This window comes from Hemitrygon akajei, chromosome 11, assembly GCF_048418815.1.
Source record: "Hemitrygon akajei chromosome 11, sHemAka1.3, whole genome shotgun sequence".
NCBI classification, from domain to species: Eukaryota; Metazoa; Chordata; class Chondrichthyes; order Myliobatiformes; family Dasyatidae; genus Hemitrygon; species Hemitrygon akajei.
In genome coordinates this window covers 146671836-146692118 of record NC_133134.1, presented here as the reverse complement: position 1 = coordinate 146692118, position 20283 = coordinate 146671836, and the positions used below count along the sequence as shown (strand labels likewise).

Here is a 20283-nt window from a genome sequence, read left to right as displayed (position 1 = left end):
TTTGATCTTTTAATACAGGTAGTAAAATAAAGTTACATTGTGAAAGTCTAACTTCGCCCTTATCTTTCCAATAAATCCAAAACTCATCTCTTAAATTTGTTGCATTATTTTTCATTAAGCAATGCTAGTAAATCAGTTTAGATCAAGGAATACCATTCACTCTTCAAATAAAGGCCTCCCAAGTGATATGAATTGACAGCGTCAATTTTCTCCAAATAGATGACTCTGCAGAAGAAAAATTACATCTATTTATTGCTTTGAGATTATAATCAACTTCTTCCAGTTAGACAATTCTGCTTTTACAATTTTGTACAATTCAAAAGACCTTTGCATCTCTCTGGAACTAAACAAACTATTTTAACTGTATCAACTTCTGATCACCATTTAGAATTGTCTTTAAATATTAGATTTTATATCAATCAAAATTAGTTTAATACTAAACTATAATCAATGTAATTGATACAGATACAGGATATGGCTGTCTTTAAGAAGGCCAGCTTTCATTGCCCAAATATCTGCCTCAGAACTAATGTTATTTGATGGCATGTCCATGAAGCACCTAAGGACTCTGAAGTATAGGCCCATTCTAGTTGAAATCAGCCTGCTGCCTGAACTTGCAGCCCAGAATCCTTGTACGCCAGCGCTCATCTGCATTGGATGTGGAGAGTGGATCGAGCTGGTCTTTGATTTGAGACATCAGGCCCCGAATAACCCTGACACTCCTGGGCATGATGCAAAACTGGGGGTGGAGCTTTGCCTTTTATTAGTCTGTTAAGGTTTTTATAAATTTTAAAAGCCCTAATTATTTTAATGTAAATTATTTTAATATAAAAATAATCACTTATTGCTGAGAAATAGTAAAAACATTGAAATAAATAGGTCAGTTATTAATCTTTTCCTCCTAGTCTCAATTCAACAGAGTCAAGTCTTCAGTCCTACACTGATCTGATGGTCATTGAATCAGAAAGACAGTTTCCCGAGTGAATTGCCGGAAGGTTCTATTGGCGGCTTGAATGACGGTGTGGAATGACAACTGATCCAGTCACTGCCACTTGGCTTGTCCAGACATAATTCCAGAGAATGGCTGACTGCCAATAATTCCTTTCAGAAATATCTGTCATAGCCAGGATAATTCTGGTACTAGAGATACCCAGTTTATAGTAATTAATTCATTGTATCCAACACTTGGAAATTATTCCTTGCAAATAGAAGTAGTTCATTTTGATTATATTACAATGATTCTCAAGATATCAATCCAATCAGATATTTCAAGCACTAAGGAAACTTTGATAATAGTTTTTGACAAATTGCCTCTTATTAGCTCATTTTCCTTGCTATTAGCCATGTAAATATTAAAATCCCACATCAATTAGCATTCTTAGTATTGCTGAGAAGAATAATTTTATTTTTATAGCAGTAAACATGAAAAAGAATGGTGATATGCAAGGAAACATTCACTTGAATATCTCATAAATAATAAGTTAGCATATTTCACTAATAAGCAAGCACAGTATAGTATACTTCATGGTCTTTAATTTCAATGTAAATGGTAGTAATCTAAGGATCTTTTTCATTATTCAGTCTTGAAATATGGAGTTGGTGATGAGGCTGGCATTAATTTGCTCGTTCATAATTCTACCTGAAAATGTGGTGGTGAGCCACCTGTTTAAATTGCTACTATCCAGGAAACTAAGTTAGACATAATCGCTGTCAGGTAGAGCCTTTCAGTAATTTAACTCAATAATTATGGAAGTATGCTGATGTACTCAGTGGCCACTTTATTAGATACACCTGCACAACTGCTCGATAATACAAATATTTAATTGGCCAATCATATGGCAGCAACTCAATACATAAAAGCATGCATTGTCAAGGGGTTCAGTTGTTGTTCAGACAGAACATCAGAATGGAGGAGGAATGTAATCTAAATGACTGACTGTGGAATGGGAATGAATGTTTGAGTATCTCAGAAAATTGATCTTCTGGGATTTTCCACTCAACAGTCTCTTGAGTTTACAGAGAATGGTGCATAAAACGGCAAAAAAAAATCCAGTGAGCAGCATTTCTATGGGTGAAAATGCCTTAGTGAGAGAGGTCCGAGGAGAATGGCCATACTGGTCAAGCTGACAGGAAGGCTACAGTAACTCAAATAGCCATAGGTTAAATCTTTGGTGTGCAAAAGAGCATCTCTGAATGCACAACACGCTGAACATCTTGAAGTGGATGGACTACAGCAGTAAAGATTCCAAACATGCATGTAGTGGCCACTTTATTAGGTACAGGAGGTACTTAGTAAAGTGGTCACTGAGTGAGTACAAATACTCTCTGACTTTAATCCATTAAATTTGAGAGGCATACATCAAGTTATTGAAGCAATATAATACTTCACTGTTAGCAAAGGGAAAGAATTTCTTGAAAATGTTAGGTTGGGTAACTGCTTCTTGCACACTGACATAGGCAACGCACACAAAATGCTGGAGGAACTCAGCAGATCAGGCAGCATCTATGGAAATGAATAAGCAGCTGATGTTTTGCGCCAAGGTCCTTCTTCAGGACTGAGAAGGAATGGGGAAGTCCTCTTTCTAGTAAACAAATTCCCCTCCAACCCCCATGTCTCTGACTTTTTACCTCATCTCATTTACCTTCTACTTTCCCCAGGTCCCCTCCTCCTCCCTGTTCTCCTAAGGCCCATTCTCCTCTCCAATTGAATTCCTCCCTCCCCAGCCCTTGACCTTTCTCACCCACCTGGCTTCAAACATCACCTTTCAGCTAGGCTCCTTTCGCTCCTGCCACCTTTCCATTCTGATATCTCCCCCTTCCTTCTCATTCCTGAAAAAGGCCGTGGCCTGAAACATCGACTGTTTATTCATTTCTATAGATGTTGCCTGACCTGCTGAGTTCCTCCAGCACTTTGTGTGTGTTTGTTTTGGATTTCCAGGATCTGCAGACTTTCTCATGTTTACACTCTGAACGTATCAAGCTTCATGGTGATGGCCTTTTCCTTACTGCTCTTATCCCAGCAAATTATCCTGTGCAACTAATTTCCTTTAGTTTCAACAGTTTGGTGGGCATCCAATGATTCCTATTATGTCTCCAAGTTCTTTCCTTCTCTGATTTACACTCTGCTGTGCAACAAGATCCAGTACCTGACAAAATTTGAAGCTGTTTTTTCCCCCAAGTTGATAGATGCCAATGAGCATAAGGAAGGAAGCATCAGTTTATGTCAGGACTGAACTCCAGTCGAACTAATGTAAATGTTTTATTTGGGTTCAGTCTTCCATTATCTTCTAATACAAGGATGTCAAGGAACCTCCACCTTCGCCCACTATGGAGCTTAATTAAGAGTGAAGCTGACATACAGAGTGTACTCACACAAAACTTGTTTATTCTAATTGTCAAGGAATCACAGGTATTCCAGAAGTTAAGGGATCTCACATTATTATTTCATGCTGGTCCAGTTGTGGCAAAGCAAAGAACTCGACACTTTGGTATTTTTGTTTAGGACTTGCATCAGAATCAGCTTTATTATCTTTGGCATATGTCATGAAATTTGTGGTTCCGTGGCAGCAATACGGTGCAATACATAAAATATACCATATGTTACAATAAGAAATATAACAAGTAAATAACTATTGCAAAGTAGTGAAGTAATCTTTATATATCCATGGACTCTTCAGGAATCTGACGGTGGAGGAGAACTAGCTGGTCCTAAAGCACTCTAAGTGTACATCTTCAGTTTCCTGTATCTCCTCCCTGAAGTAATAATAAGAGGGCATGTTCTGGGAGGTGAGCATCTTTAATGATGGAAGCCACCTTCTTGAGGCATTGCCTTTCAACAGTGCCCATGACTGAAGTGGCTGTGGCTACCACCGTCTGCAGGTTTTCTCAATCCTGTACATTGGAGTCTTCATACTGGGCGGTGATGTAACCAGTCCATGGTATATCAGTTGTTCCGCTTTAATTACTATTAGTCAGTTGTCAAGGTAGACAGATGTCAATTTACCTTGCACTTGTGTAGATGGGTACTTTAAGGAAACCAGGGTGCGGTTTCGTCTTTGATTAGATTAGCTTTATTTGTCACCTGTATATCGAAACATTGAAACATATAGTGAAATGTGTCGTTTGTGTCAACGACCAACACAGTCCGAGATGTATTGTGCTGCGGACAGCCCAAAGGTGTTGCCATGCTTCCGGTGCCAAAATAGCACAATTCACTCATGCATCTTTGGAATGTTGGTGGAAAGCAGAGCACCTGGAGGAAACCCACATGGTCACAGGGAGAATGTATAAACTCCTTACAGACAGTGGTGGGAATTGAACTCCAATTGCTAGGGCTGTAAACTGTCACACTAGCCGAAACACTAGCTACAATTACAAAAACTTATTTCCGTAATTGAGAATTATTTCAGTCACTGCTGGGTATTTATAAGTTTCCACGGTTCATTGTGTAAGGAAAACAGTTAACAATCAGCTTTAGAGTGAACTAAAGGACACAGAACAACTGGACACTCAGCTCATGTTGTCACTGAGACTGATGCTCCTTTCAGTTTTCTCCAGACGTGTATGTTGCAATGTTTGAAACACATGACAGAGTGAAAGCTCCTCACTTTCTTGTGTCTGCCACTAGATTTAAATCCTTAGATGCACACCCTCACAATGTCATCATGACAGACTGTCAAAAATCATTCCACTTAATAATGCATTTCCTTGTGGTGCAACGAGGCTCACCAACATAAAAAAGGACATGCAGAGGTGATGGAGGTGTCAGTTCCTCTCACAGCATTGGGACACATTTAACTAAATTCTTTTTAACAAATCATTTTTATGTAAATTTACTGCTAGACTTTAATTTGCCTCTTCATCCAAGGGTGTGCACAACAGTGATGTGCAAGGATGTGGTGTAAAGACAGTAATCTTCATATTCCCCCACACAACTAGGCAACCTGCTGTGATATGTTGAAACTTAGGTTTCTGTTTCCATCTTGTTTAAAGAAGAATGAAAATAAAGCAGCAAACACCTTTGAAGGACACATTTTTTTTGTTGGACAAGTATCAGCTATGGTGACAGAAAAAGAGTAATTGGTTTACAGTATAATGCACCTCCTCTATGCTTGATTGACAATACAAGCTAGCTATTTTCTGGGAAGCTCTTAAGTTTATTTCCAGTCTTACACTGTTGAGATGAATAGTAATGCTATTGTAGTAGATCACTGATGTAGATTAGTATTTATTGGCACTAATTGTAGCTACCTAGTGTAACTGTCCATTCATAGTCCAGAACTTGCTGCTTAGTGGCATGGTAGAATAGTGGTTAGCACAACACTTTACAGTACAGACGGTCCAGGTTCATTTCCCACCGCTGCCTGTAAGGAGTTTATACATTCTCACTGTGACTGCGTGGATTTCTTCCGGGTACTCTGGTTTCCTCCCACAGACTGTTAGGTTGGTAGGTTAATTGGTCATTGTAAATTACCCTGTGATTAGGCCAGGATTAAATTGAGGGATTGTTGGGCAGGGTCACTTGAAAAGCCAGAAGGGCCTACTCCTGTATCTCAATAAATTAAAGATAAATCAAAATAAATCAGATTTTCATCTGACATATACTGTATATCACAACATTTCAACTCTACCATACTCATGGTTTCTTTCTGAAGTTTTAGTTTGGCTGTAAAGGATAATAATGTGATCCATATGTGTTTACCAGTAGTAATTCTACGAACAGACAAATGTTTCAGTTTAACAACATCATTGAGTCATATCATGTTGGAAGTGGTTCTAGAGAGGTTCTTTTTTTTTAATACTTTTTTAATTGAATTTTCAAATAGGTTACAGAAGGAAAAAAAATTATTAAAAAAAATTATCAACCCTTCCCCCCTCCCCTTAACCCCTCCCTCCTAACGTATCCCTGTAGAAAGAGAAAAAAAAGAGAGAAGAAAAAAGAAAGAAAGAAAGAAAGAATGCCTGGATATCAGAAGATCCCCACATGCTCCATGGAGTTCATAATAGCTTTAGTATATTTATTTATTTATTTCCACAGATAACCAATAATTTTATCTTCGGAGCACCTATCTTTTGTAAATAAAGGCGCCAAATTTTCAGAAATATTTCATATTTATCTCTTACATTATAAGTAATTTTTTCAAGTGGAATGCAGCTAAAAATTTCATTCTTCCAATGATCTATACTTACGTATGAATCCAATTTCCAAGTAACTGCAATAGCCTTTTTGGCTACTGCCAATGCAATTTTTATGAATTCTTTCTGATATTTATTCAGTTTGGATTTTGGTTTTATCCCTTCAATATCGCCTAGTAAAAATAATGTTGGATTATGTGGAAGTTGTGTTCCAATAAAATTCTTAAATTTGTCTAAGAAGGTTGAATTTTAAAACAAGACCAAGTAGAGTGTAAAAAAGTACCAATTTCTTGATTACATCGGAAACATTGATCAGATAAATTTGGGTTTAATTTATTTATTTTTTGTGGTGTAATATATAATTGATGTAAAAAATTATATTGCCTCTAGAACCTCTAGATAGGTTCTGCATTGAGAAATACAAAGAGAAATGGCAAGCTTAATGCTATTTATCCTTGTATTGCGATACAAGATCTTTGTTCAATGATTCAGTCTGCAAATGCATTACTGTTCATCAATAATAAGTTACAGGTCATAATAATATTACAACATCATTTACCAAAGACCCTTGCTAATTTCTATAGATATATGGTGAAGAACATTCTGACAGGTTGCATCAAGCCTGTCCTTTTCTCATTACACCAACAGGGAGGTGCTACAGGAGCCTGAAGACCAACGGTCAATGACTTAGGAAAAGTTTCTTCCACTTGGCCATCAAATTTTTGAATTGTCCATGAACCCATGAGCACTACGTTATTATTTTTGCACTACTTATGAATTTTGTACTTTATAGTAATATTATGTCTTTGTACTGTACTGCTTCTACAAAACATTAAAAAAATCACAACATATAAATCAAAGATAAACATGATCATTAATGGAGAATGTGTGGAGCAGGTTAAGACCTACAAGTATCTGGGAGTACAGTTAGACGAGAAGCTAGACTGGACTGCCAACACAGATGCCTTGTGCAGGAAGGCACAGAGTCGACTGTACTTCCTAAGAAGGTTGGCGTCATTCAATGTCTGTAGTGAGATGCTGAAGATGTTCTATAGGTCAGTTGTGGAGAGCGCCCTCTTCTTTGTGGTGGTGTGTTGGGGAGGAAGCATTAAGAAGAGGGACGCCTCACGTCTTAATAAGCTGGTAAGGAAGGCGGGCTCTGTCGTGGGCAAAGTACTGGAGAGTTTAACATCGGTAGCTGAGCGAAAGGCGCTGAGTAGGCTACGGTCAATTATGGATAACTCTGAACATCCTCTACATAGCACCATCCAGAGACAGAGAAGCAGTTTCAGCGACAGGTTACTATCGATGCAATGCTCCTCAGACAGGATGAAGAGGTCAATACTCCCCAATGCCATTAGGCTTTACAATTCTACCGCCAGGACTTAAGAACTTTTTAAAAGCTATTATTAATGCTTTTTGAGATAGTGATTTAGATGCTTATCATATTTTTTACTGAGTTAAGTATTGTATGTAATTAGTTTTGCTACAACAAGTGTATGGGACATTGGAAAAAAAGTTGAATTTCCCCATGGGGATGAATAAAGTATCTATCTATCTATCTATCTATCTATCTATGAATTCTGGTTTAGCTTTAGGTTTACATCCCCAGTTTGATAAAATTTGAAAATTTAACACCTTTTGTGAATTTAATTCACACACACACACACACACACACACACACACACACACACACACACACACACACACACACACACACACACACACACACACACACACACACACACACACACACACACACACACACACACACACACACACACACACACACACACACACCCTCCCACTTCCCAGAACTGGTCCCTATGTGCCTCCACTTGCCACTTTCTGCCAAGCTGAGGAATTCAGGTTAAATTCTACCCTCTTGCCCTTCTTGAAAGTTGTCCTTCAGTCCTTAAAATAAAAGTTTGAGTCCTTCAGATTCAGACTTGTGTTCTTAATTGAATGAAGTGAATTGAATCTAAGAATTATGATCTGACTCTGATAGTTACCCAAAAGTAAAAAAAAATTAATACAGATGTTTCTATTAATCTTATGGGATTTGTTTATTAGAGTGGTCCAGCGTATTGGATGCTTTTTACCTGATATTTTTGTCGTAATACGAGTGGTGACTGGCAGTCCAAAACCTTTTACAGTGCTGGCTCTTATTGTGAAAGAGTACGTTGTGCCTGGATACAGCCCTACAAACAGGTGATGGGTCTCATTCCGCTGTTTGAACACTCTCCCTCTTTGGTTGGAAAGCTCGACGTTAGGGTCAAAGGACCCAGCAGCCTTATAGGTTATCTGGAAAGAAATAAAAGCAGCCATTACAAACTGCAGATTACACAAATAAAATCTCTGTCATGGTCAATTTACTGTTTAAAGCATTCTGAAGCAAGGATGCCCTAACCTGCTATTTTATTCATCTGGTCCCTGATATACACAAAGAACTTTGATTGCTAGTGAATGAGCCTTTTACAGTTGCCAGTCACAATAGTGCTCCGAATATTCAGGCGTTGAATAGCAGGGTCTATGATTTATTTAATAGTGGCCTATTTCTAAACTTGCTGCTATCTATATCTAATAATTGACAGCAATCATAAATGAATTGTCAAGTTACTATAACTTGTGTTTCCTCCCTGCAGCTTGCTTGCCTTTCAAGTAACAAACACATAGGACCATATTAATTTATGATAAAGCATAGTTTCCATTCTTCTTGATATACACCCGTATTGTAATTTCTATTATTGGTGAAAATACAAATCGGGCAGCATCTTAACACATCACCTCATAAAATCATTACAGATAACCTCTTCACTAGATGTTATAATTTAATCCCTTTTGAGCACATTTTATCTTAAAATCAAAGCTAGTACAATAAGATAGTGTGTGGTAGGTCATGTTTAACCAATCTATTAGAGGAGGTTACCAGGAAAGTGGATGAAGGGAAGGCAGTGGATGTTGTCTACATGGACTTCAGTAAGGCCTCTGACAAGGTCCCGCATGGGAGGTTAGTTAGGAAGAGTCAGTCACTAGGTACACATGGAGAGGTAGTAAATTGGATTAGACATTGGTTCAATGGGAGAAGCCAGAAAGTGGTAGTGGAGGATTGTTACTCTGAGTGGAGGCTTGTGACTAGTGGTGTGCCACAGGGATCAGTGCTGGGTCCATTGTTATTTGTCATCTATATCAATGATCTGGATGATCATATGGCAAATTGGATCAGCAAATTTGCTGATGATACAAAGATTGGAGATGTAGTGGACAGTGAGGAAGGTTTTCAAAGCTTGCAGAAGGATTTGGACCAGTTGAAGGAATGGGCTGAAAAATGGCAGATGGAGTTTAATGCAGACAAATGTGTGGTATTGCACTTTGGAAGGACAAACCAAGGTAGAACATACAAGGTAAATGGTAGGACACTGAGGAGTGCAGTAGAACAGAGGGATTTGGGAGTACAGATACATAATTCCCTAAAAGTGGCGTCACAAGTAGATAGGGTTGTAAAGAGAGCTTTTGTTTCATTGGCCTTTATAAATCAAAGTATTGAGTATAAGAGTTGGAATGTAATGGTGAGGTTGTATAAGACATTGGTGAGACCGAATTTGGAGTATTGTGTGCAGTTTTGGTCACCTAATTACAGGAAGGATGTTAATAAGGTTGAAAGAGTGCAGAGAAGGTTTACAAGGATATTGCTGGGACTTGAGAAACTGAGTTACAGAGAAAGGTTGAATAGGTTAGGACTTTATTCCCTGGAGCGTAGGAGAATGAGGGGTGATTTGATAGAGGTGTATCTATACCCATCATAATTTTATAGAGTGAATGCAAGCAGGCTTTTTCCACTTAGGCCAGGGGAGAAAAAAACCCAGAGTTCATGGGTTAAGGGTGAAGGGGGAAAAGTTTAAAGGGAACATTAGGGGGGGCTTCATCATGCAGAGAGTAGTGGGAGTGTGGAATGAGCTGCCAGATGAAGCAGTGAATGCCGGCTCATTTTTAACATTTAAGAGAAACCTGGATAGGTATATGGATGAGAGGGATTTGGAGGGATATGGCCCAGCTGCAAGTCAGTGGGACTAGGCAGAAAAATGGTTCGGCACAGCCAAGAAGGGCCAAAAGGCCTGTTTCTGTGCTGTAATGTTCTGTGGTTCTCAGATTACATTTTTATGGAGCTTGGAATTACAATGGTAAGTAAAACACTGTCGTACAATATATCCTGTGATATTGAGGATGTAATGATATTCTACAGTAATGGCATAACAAGAGGTGGTGAACATTTTTGAGAGTGTTTACCTAAATTGACAATTCTAAAAATTTCTCTGTACTGCCATAGTAACTTTGAGCAGAGATTATGATTGATTAGTGTCTTAGTAACAATAATTATGGACTTCTTTTATAGAAAAAAAATTAGTTCTGTTGTTTACTTATGACCAATTATTGTTTACTATTAATAAAAGTATAACAGAAACAGATTAAAATAAATGAAGCACTTTAAAAATCCATTTTAACACATATTAATTTTAATCTTTTAAAAAGATTATTGAAAACTGCACCCAAGGTTTCTGAAAGAGGTAGTGTTAGAGATTGTGGGGGCATTAGTAATGATCTTTCAAAAATTATTAGACTCTGGCATGGTGCAAAAGGACTGGAAAATTGCAAATGTTACTCCACTCTTTAAGAAAGGAGGATGGCATCAGAAAGGAAATTATAGACCAGCTAGCCTGACCTCAGTAGTTGGGAAGATGTTGTAGTCAACTGTTAAGTATAAGGTGATGGCGTACTTGGTGACACAAGACAAGATACTACAAAGTCAGCATGGTTTCCTTCAGGGAAAATCCTGCCTGACAGACCTGTTGGAATTCTTTGAGGAGATTACAAGTAGGATAGATAAAGGGGATGCAGTGCATGGTGTATAATTGGACTTTCAGAAGGCCTTTGACATGGTGCCACATGAGGCTGCTTACCAACTTAAGAGCCCATGGTATTACAGGAAAGTTACTAACGTGGTTAGAGCATTGGCTGATTGGTATGAGGCAGCGAGCAGGAATAAAAGGATCCTTTTATGATTGGCTGCCAGTGACTAGTGTTGTTCCACAAGGGTCAGTTTTGGGACCACTTCTTTTTATGCTGCATAGAAATGATTTAGATGATGGAATAGATGGCTTTGTTGCCAAGTTTGCAGATGATATGAAGATTGGTGGAGGCGCAGGTAGTGTCGAGGAAACAAGTAGGATGCAGAAGGACTTGGACGGAGTAGGAGAATGGGCAAGAAAGTGGCATGTGAAATACAATGCTGGAAAATGCATGGTCATGCACTTTGGAAGTAGAAATAAATGCGCGGACTATTTTCTAAACAGGGAGAAAATCCAGGAAATCTGAGATCCAAAGGGACTTGGGAATCCTTGTGCAGAACACCCTGAAGTTTAACTTGCAGTTTGAGCCAGTGGTGAGGAAGGCAAATGCCATGTTGGCATTCAGTTCAAGAGATCTGGAATATAAGAGCAAGGATGTGAAGCTGAGGCTTTATAAGGCACTGGTGAGGCCTCACCTTGAGTATTGTGAACAGTTTTGGGCCCCTCATCTTAGAAAAGATGGCTGGCATTGGAGAAGGTCCAGAGGAGGTTCACAAGGATGATTCCAGGAATGAAAGGGCTATCATTTGAGGAACATTTGATGGCTCTGGGTCTGTACTCGCTGGAATTCAGAAGGATGAGGGGGCTCTCATTGAAACCTTTCAAATGTTGAAAGGCCTAGACAGAGTAGATGTGGAAAGGATGTTTCCCATGATGGGAGGGTCTAGGACAAGAGGGCATAGCCCCATTATAGAAGGGCGCCTTTTTGAAAGAGAGATGCGGAGAAATTTCTTTAGCCAAAGGGTGGTGAATTTGTGGTATTTCTTGCCACATGCAGCTGTGGAGGCCAGGTCGTTGGGTGTATTTAAGGCAGAGATTGATAGGTTCTTGATTGGACATGGCATCAAAGGTTAGGAGGAGAAGGCCAGGAACTGGGGTTGAGGAGGAGATAGAGAAAAAGGATGAGCCATGATTGAATGGCAGAGCAGACTCGATGGACCAGAGGGCCTAATTCTGCTCCTATATCTTATGGTCTTATAGAAAAATTAGCAGGGAGGGTGGAGGAGATAAAGATGACATCAGAGGGTGATTTTTTTGCAGTCTATCTGCAAAACAATTTTCTTCTTTCTAATAATTCTTCTTTCTTTTTCAAGGTGGCTGGGGTCCTGTTGGAGTCTGTGATCTACAGCTGCACTACAACTTCGTGACAGCGGGTTCCCGCTCTCAGGGCTTGCTGAGCAGCGTAATGTTTTTGATATCTCCAGGAGTGGCCTAGTGGGTGTGTGTCTCTACGGCCCTGTAGACGACCTGATTCCTCGCCAGTGTTGCTGTCTGAAGCGTTACGGAATGTTGAGGCAGCACCGTGTGTTGCTGTCAAAATAAGTGATGCTGCAGACTGTAACATCAAGACAGTGAGCTTGTCTGTTTCCCCTCTCACTGTGGCAGAAGTGACATCTCTTGTGGTATGTCAAACTGTTGGGATGAAGTGTTTTTTGGTGGACTTCAGATCATGGTCTCCTAGGGGGCTTTGATATTGCCAGATGGTGGGGGCTGATGTTTTTGCTGAGGCGGGTGGTGGGGGGGAGGGGAGGGTTGATGCTTTGCTGCTGCTGGTGCGTGGGAGGGGAATGAGGGGCTTTGGGGTTCTAAAGTTTTCATGTCATTCATTCTTTGGGGTTTTTCTTCTGTTTTGGGAATTTCTGCAGAGAGTAAGAATTTCAGGTTTTATACCCTGTACATTCTCTGATAGTAGCAGGAAACATTGAAAAATAGATATTCATGGTTATAAATTTATACAGTATTTACTATTGTCATTATCACTGAATATATCGCTGTTCACCCACAAATGACAGAAAAAAAATATAAACAGAGTGAAGCCAATGCCAAGTGGCCCAACCGTTTATTATCCAAATACTAATACATTCACTGTGTCTACCAGATCTGTAAGGATTTCACAATGTATCATGCAACATTTGCATTCTCTCAACTGTCTAGCTAGCCAGCTAGAGACTTTTCCTGTGAAAACATCCCTCTGCTCTCAGGCTGTAAGCAATCGTGTGTTGCTTCATCAGGCAGTAAAAATAATCATTATGTATCTTTTTATTGTGTGTGGGGTTTAAAGAATAGCACTGCATGCTACTTGCGCATAAAATATTTGAGTGCTATCCTGTGCCGCAGGTTCGCCACCCCTGCAAGAAGTCTTTGAAAGATGTACAAAGCTCATGAGCAAACATTACGATTCATGCTTTCAAACCTCTTGATGTTGTACTGGTAACAAAAAGAGTGGTGTGTATTTGCTATATATATTTATTGCCGTTGTTGTAGTGGTTGATTTTCAAGTCTCAAGAGGCTAAATATTTATTTCTCTGTGACAGGATATCACTGCATGATTTCTGAGATGGTGCTCAGCAACAGACACCGTTACATTAAGAAGTAATGTCCTAGAGAAAACTGCACAAGAGCAAAGAAATGCTTTCATTTGTCCGTCAATATTTATGAAAGAAGAAGCACAAAAGTACATTAATGAAAGTATAAATTATAATGTGACAAATTTCAGTATGTCGGCAGCCTGGAAATGTTCATTTGGTAAAGGAAAACACTGCTGGTATAGCAGTGGCTTAACATAAATGCCATGGTGATTCTTGAAGGGAAATGTCATACCACATTTAAATTATTGGGCATCTTACACAGAATATGCATGTGAAATATTATTGTGCAAAGAATATTATTAGTTTCTCAGAAGATGAAGTCAGGTTCAATATCTTATGGTTCTATCTACTTTTCATATTCCTTCATTTCAAATGTGTTTTAATTATTTACTAAATAGTACATTATTTAAAATGGTCAGTGAACTAACAATGAAGCAAACAATGTTAACGGTCTTCTTTGAAATATGGTTCCAACCTATGTTCCCTTGTTCAAAGTTCAAGTGCTGAATTTTTGCTGGTATAAATCAAAACAGATTCAACATTTTTATTCTGAGATGACTAGGGTGAATTGCATTTCATTATCTAAAAATCAAATTCCTAGTGTCCACACGATTAATGATTAACCTTATCAGATGTATTCTTTGTTAGAGTTATTTTAATCTTTTAATTGGTTAATCTATCTCCACGTGCAAGTTTGTATATGATATTCACCACAGTGGGCTGAATCTCAAATAACAATGAGCCTCAGTACAGGAAGGATATAGACAGTTCAGTGACGTAGTGTCAAGAAAACAACCAATCCCACAACGTTAGCAAAACAGAAAAGCTGGTCATCGACTGCAGGAAGTGGCGTGGTGCACATGCTCCCTTCTCCATCAAAGGTGTTGAGATTGAGAGGGTTAAGAGCTTCAACTTCCAAGGAGCAAACATCACCTATAGCCTGTCCTGGTTCAAGGACATAGACGCGGTGGCCAAGAAAGCTCACCAATGCCTCTACTTCAAAAGCCTTAAGCAATTTGGCATGTACCTTCTGACCATTTTTATAGAAAGTTGAAAGTATCCTATCTGGATTTGAATATGGCAAAAGCTCTGCACGTGACTACAGGAAACTCTAGAGAGTTGCGGACACAGTGCACATATCATGGATCTTGCCTCCCCTCCATGGAGTCAGTCTATACGCCTTGCTGCCATGGTAATGCAGCTGGCATAATAACATATCCCATCCACTCAGTTCATTCTCTCTTCTCCCCTCTCCCACTGGCAGAAAATACAAATGCCAGTAAGTACTCAAGGGCAGCTTCTACCCTGCCGTTATAAGACTGTTATATAGTTCCCTATATGATTAGTTGGACCCTTGACCTCACAATCTCCATCATTAAGATCTTGTACCTTATTGCTTACATCCACTTCACTTTCTCTACAGCTGTTATAGTTTATTTTGTATTGCTATTGCTTTCTCTTGTTCTGAACTGTATGAAAAGTGAGCAAGACAAGCTTTTCATGTATCTCTCAGTACATGTGACAATAATATAACCAATACAAATTCCAGTTCAAATAGGAACAGTGCATGACTTTGTTATATACCCCCAGGGTTCATTTTTTCTGCGGACTGTCACTTTAAAACACCAAGAGAATAAGACTGACTTTTGGATACTGTTGGATTTCTACTGACTACAAAATTTGCTTGGTTACTATGGTGAGAGAGGTGGAGTTACTTGATGGACAATCGTTTGTTTATACAAGTTTGCAGCTTGTTTTGAATAAGCAAGATCTGATGATTCTCTCACAGACACACAGAGATACACAGTCAGCGTCGAGAGTGGTTTCGGTCAATGAAAGACACCAGTGAGTGTGGTCACTGGTTTAAACTTTCAGTAGCCCAAAGGAGTGAGTTGAGATCGATCCAGAGCATTGATAAATGACTCTCACAAGTGCTGCAACTAGAAGAAGCTTGCAGAGAGGAGGCAGGAAGGTTTGAAACAGAAAAAACCTAGTGACAAAGAAATCACAGTTTGGACTCTCTCCAAGTAGCCTGTAAGGGTGAGTTTGATTCCATTCGAATATGAAAGTGTGATTGTCACATAGTTAATCCACGGGAGTGGGTTCTCGGGTGAGCGGGAAACCTTTGTGAATACCAGTAGTGTTCACCCTTGTCTGGGTGTGGAACTTCACTGAAGAAGGCACTCCTGTGGCAAATCACTGTTGGAGTTACTTCATATGTTGTGGAACTGGATCAGTGGCTATCACAGTGTGTGTAAGGGTGACCCTGTGTGAACTGCCAGTGTGTTTAACCCTTTCCTGGGTTAGTAGTTTTACCACTTGAAGACAGTACTCTTAGTGGAGTCACATTTGGCTAACTTGAAGGACTCGGAGGACAATGGGAAGATCGACAACACCTTTTATTTGGATTACAAATTTGTCTCTCATACCAGCAATAACAATTCTGTAGAGTGAACTGAACTTTTTTTTTTTTACACACCATCGTAAGACTGTAACTCTTGCCACCTGAGCTTGAATGAGTTTGGGAACTTTACCTACACCTCTATATATGCATAACACTGCTAACTCTTGGCTTTAAGTTACGATATTATGTAGTTACTAATAAAATAGTGATTGTTAACATCAAAACCAGACTCCAGGTGTGTTCTTTTGCTGCTGATACTTTTACAGGTTTGTGTGTACGTAACAACTTGCTCTGTGAAATAGAACCCTATTACTTTGTCACATCAGCTGAACACATCAGCACTTGTATGCTCTTATCAGCCTTACTTTGGTAGAGGGTACCCCAGAACTCTACTGTAAAGGGGGGTTTCTTCTTTTTCTTTGTTACTGCGTATGTTAATCAAAATGGCTTCTTTGTTTTGTTAAAAGTAGGAATGCTTCTTTGTTGCGAGAGGGTGCTGGAAGCTTGTTTGGGTTAAAATTTACTGATAACGAGAATTGTATTCCTTTGTAAACCGATTGGGATTAATGTTGTTCTTTCTTCTGAGTCTGTAAGCTATTGTTGGCGAGCTTTTGGGGAGATCGGCGCGAGGGGGTGAGAGAGAGAGGACGTGATGCTGTAAACTGGGTGAGGAACGGATCCCAAGCGAGGATCCCAAGGCCAGGAGGTACTCCGAGGAGAGGAGATAAAGCTAGATGTGCTTGGTTGACCACTTCGGGTGGTCCTAAGCTGCGAGTCGAGGAGTTTGGAGGGGATTGAATGGTGGCCAGAAGACTTCAGTAATTGAGCTCCAATGGTTGTGCACAAAGTGGTTTGGTCTTTGATAAGTTTGGCGCCTTTTCTTTATTTTCTTTTCCTTCATGTATACTGTATCGTTATTAATTACTTAGTTATAGTAATCTTTATAAACTGTAATCATTTAATCGAATATGGTGTCCTGTTTGTTCTTTGGCGAGGCGGGGACATCACACAGCATCCACACAAGCTGATTACCCAGTTTGGCGGGGCCGAAGGCTGCTCCCCCTAGACGAGAACGAGCTGAACGAGCCTGAGGTGACCCAGGGGAGTTACACTATAATGATGATAAAACTAACTGCTTTAGAGCTACGTTGCTTAAAGGTGAAATGCTGACCATAACACCCTCTTCTTTCCTCAGTAAGATACCTCAATGGTTCTTTGTCTAACTTCTCACCCAAAAGGTGGTCCACCCACTAGCACAACCCGAGCATCAGCCTAGAACAAAAGTTTCCAACCTGAGATCCATGGACCCCTTACTTAATAATATTGGCCTATCACATAAAAAAATTTGGAATCCCATGGCTTAGAACTTGTAATGTTGATTCTGCACTGGTATTTCCATCCACAACTCTGATTAAGAGGCCAATTCTCTGTAGATAATAAAATCAGATTCTATTTAAATTTGTACATTGTTTTATCTGTGGCTCCCTTGTCAAATCTGTTTCTGGTAGCTTGTTGTTTTCCCATAACTTTCTTATTTTCTAGTTTAAAAAAAAACCAAGTTATTATTCGTTTAAATAATAACTTTTACTTCTATAGCGCTCTGTAAAGCTTGCATTCTCTCTGCAGATAATTCAGTCTTTCACTTCTGTTCAAATTTGTAGAGATCCTGAAGTAGGAAAACAGGAAAGAAAGACAGTTTGCAATAGAATGGCCTTGCTAACAAACAATTATAACAGGACAAAACAGTCAAATTATTTTCTCTTGATTGCTTCAACTCGACAAAATCCAGGAATTACAAATGGAATGGAACTTTATTGGACAACACATTTTGTATCTCGTCAGTTAGATCTTGCCTGAACATATTAACTCAAAAACAATTTTCCTGCTGAATTGTTGGATGCGTGAGGTGACATTGGGTCATATTGTACTTAGTCCATCCTCCTGCATCCTATGGCAGAGCCTATGACCTCTATCCCAATAGTAACCTTCTGGCCTTTGCAAATCTCAAAGATATTTTCAGTATTTCTAAATAACTTTGATATTCAAAGACACTTGGAGCAGAATAAATATATTTCAATAATTAAAAATAAAAAATAATTATAACCCTGCATTAAAAATACTGTAAGATGAGTATAAAGTGATTTAAGAAAAGGAATTACGTTCAGTTTACTTCTTAAAAGAAATCCCACCACTCAAATGACTAGGGTTTACTCTTTATGCCTTTCATGATTATTGTAAAGACATTTAAACATCTCATGCAGAGAAGTGCAAGTAATCTGGAAGTTTGTACTGATTCAAATGGGTTTTGTTGTCATTAGTCCATGGCTGATTAATATGGATCATCAGTTTTGTTGTAAGTTCGAGCCCAATAAGAGCCAAGTAAGGTGGCATTTTGTTGCAGCAGATTTTCCAGGTCCTACAAAAGTTGTAGATGTTTGTCTAAAATGTTTTTCTTTCAATTGCAAGACCTTGATGTCATTGGTAATACAAAATACTACAAGTCCAATTCACTGGGGAGACTGACGGCAGGGGACCTGTGTGGACTCGTTTGTTGTGCAGACCAGACCCACATGTCGTGGCATTGCCTGGCCAGCGTCGCCAGAGGTGATGTGGGAGGGAAAAGATACACAACGGGTGCACTGGAATCTGTGATGGGTTGGGAGCTGAGCTCTGCAGGCCAGCTTTCCTATCAGTGCTGCTCTCTGGTGTTCGCTCCCTGGAACCAGCTCTCCTTGTTTGCAGCTGTGGGAGATGAGCACTGCTGCGTGCTTGTTCTTGCGGAAACATGGCTCCAAGACAACATCCCATGCACCATCAATCTTCAGGCTATGACACTCAGGGACAAGGTAATATTATTTTATCCTGCATTCTGCATTTTCTGCTCATACAGCCCTTTATTCTCACTATCTGTCTTCATTTCATTGTTTTTATGAAGAGAGAACCATGCTCTCTCTCCTGAACTTCCCTCATTAACCAGATGACCTCATTTATAGCTTTTTTCCTGCGCCAACCTTCCCAACAGCTTAATGCCAACTCTTTACTCTCCTTCCAGTTCTGGAGGAAGGTTCTGACCTGCAAAGCTGTCTTTGCTTCTTTTGCACAGATGCTTCCTGAACTGTGGAGCATTTCTGGAGTTTTCCACTTTGATTTCAGATTTCCAGCTTTATATCATGCAGCATTTGCTGCTGTACCTTCTGACAAAGAAAAGTAATGCCTGATCAATTCATCAATATCACCACAAGCATTCTGAACTTCGGAATCACAGGTCTTTCATCTCAGTATTTGGGCCAAACATATCTAAATGCAAAATTCTTCCCTTAAGCTTTCCCTTTGGCTGTTTGAGCTACAAGTACACTTCGGTAATAATTTCCGAAGTTGTCTATATGTTGAGCTGACTTTTTGGAAAATGCCTGAATTTTAATATCACATATAACAACAAAGTGGTTTTCATAATAATCATAAGACCATAAGATATAGGAGCAGAAGTAGGACATTCATCCCATTAAGTCTGCTTCGCCAGTCAATCATGGGTTGATTCAATTCTTCCAGTCATTCCTACTCCCCTGCCTTCTCCCCATACCCTTTAATGCCCTGGCTAATCAAGAACATATCTATCTCTGCCTAAAATACACCTAATGACTTGGCCTCCACAGCTGCTTGTGGCAACAAATCCCACAGATCAACCACCCTCTGACTGAAGTAATTTCTCCGCATCTGTTCTAAATGAATGTCCTTCAATCCCAAAGTTGTGCGCTCTTGCCCTAGACTCCCCTACCATGGGAAATAACATAATAACAAGGGGGTATATGCACTTAAACATCTGTACAGAGTGTTTGCTATGCAAACAATCCTTTTAAAGGCAATCTAAAATTACCTGGGGAGGGCTGAAGAATCCAAATTTGCTGACTGTGTATATGGAACACACAGAAAATCATTTGTCAGGGCACCGAAGCTCTGGCTCTGCTCTGGAATCCCCGCTGAGTCCAGAGAAGGCCTCTGATCATACTGAGCCATGGGGCCAATACACGTTCAACCTGGCATAAATTATATGGCCTCATTCATTTACATAGGCTCATTCATCTATTTAAAAAGGCAAGTGATGATAAATCTCTTTCATGAAATGATTGCATTTAAGCAATTCCATTGAATGTATTTATTTATTTATTACATTTTATATATATAATTTTTAATTGAACTTTTAAATCTTTAACTAAGCCTTTTTTAAGTTATTAAAAGTCCCTGTTATGCC

At 39.3% G+C, this 20283-nt stretch overlaps 1 protein-coding gene across 5 annotated transcripts in view; it reads right to left on the bottom strand.

Moving 5' to 3' along the window:
• ptprt (protein tyrosine phosphatase receptor type T) overlaps nt 1–20283 on the bottom strand; it is a 1512449-nt gene that overhangs the window by 422242 nt on the left and 1069924 nt on the right. For all 5 annotated transcript variants that reach the window (XM_073061878.1, XM_073061879.1, XM_073061880.1 and 2 more), the window contains exon 10: nt 8238–8439. In XM_073061878.1, coding sequence (XP_072917979.1) covers nt 8238–8439 — 202 coding nt within the window. The remainder of the gene's footprint in view (nt 1–8237; nt 8440–20283) is intronic.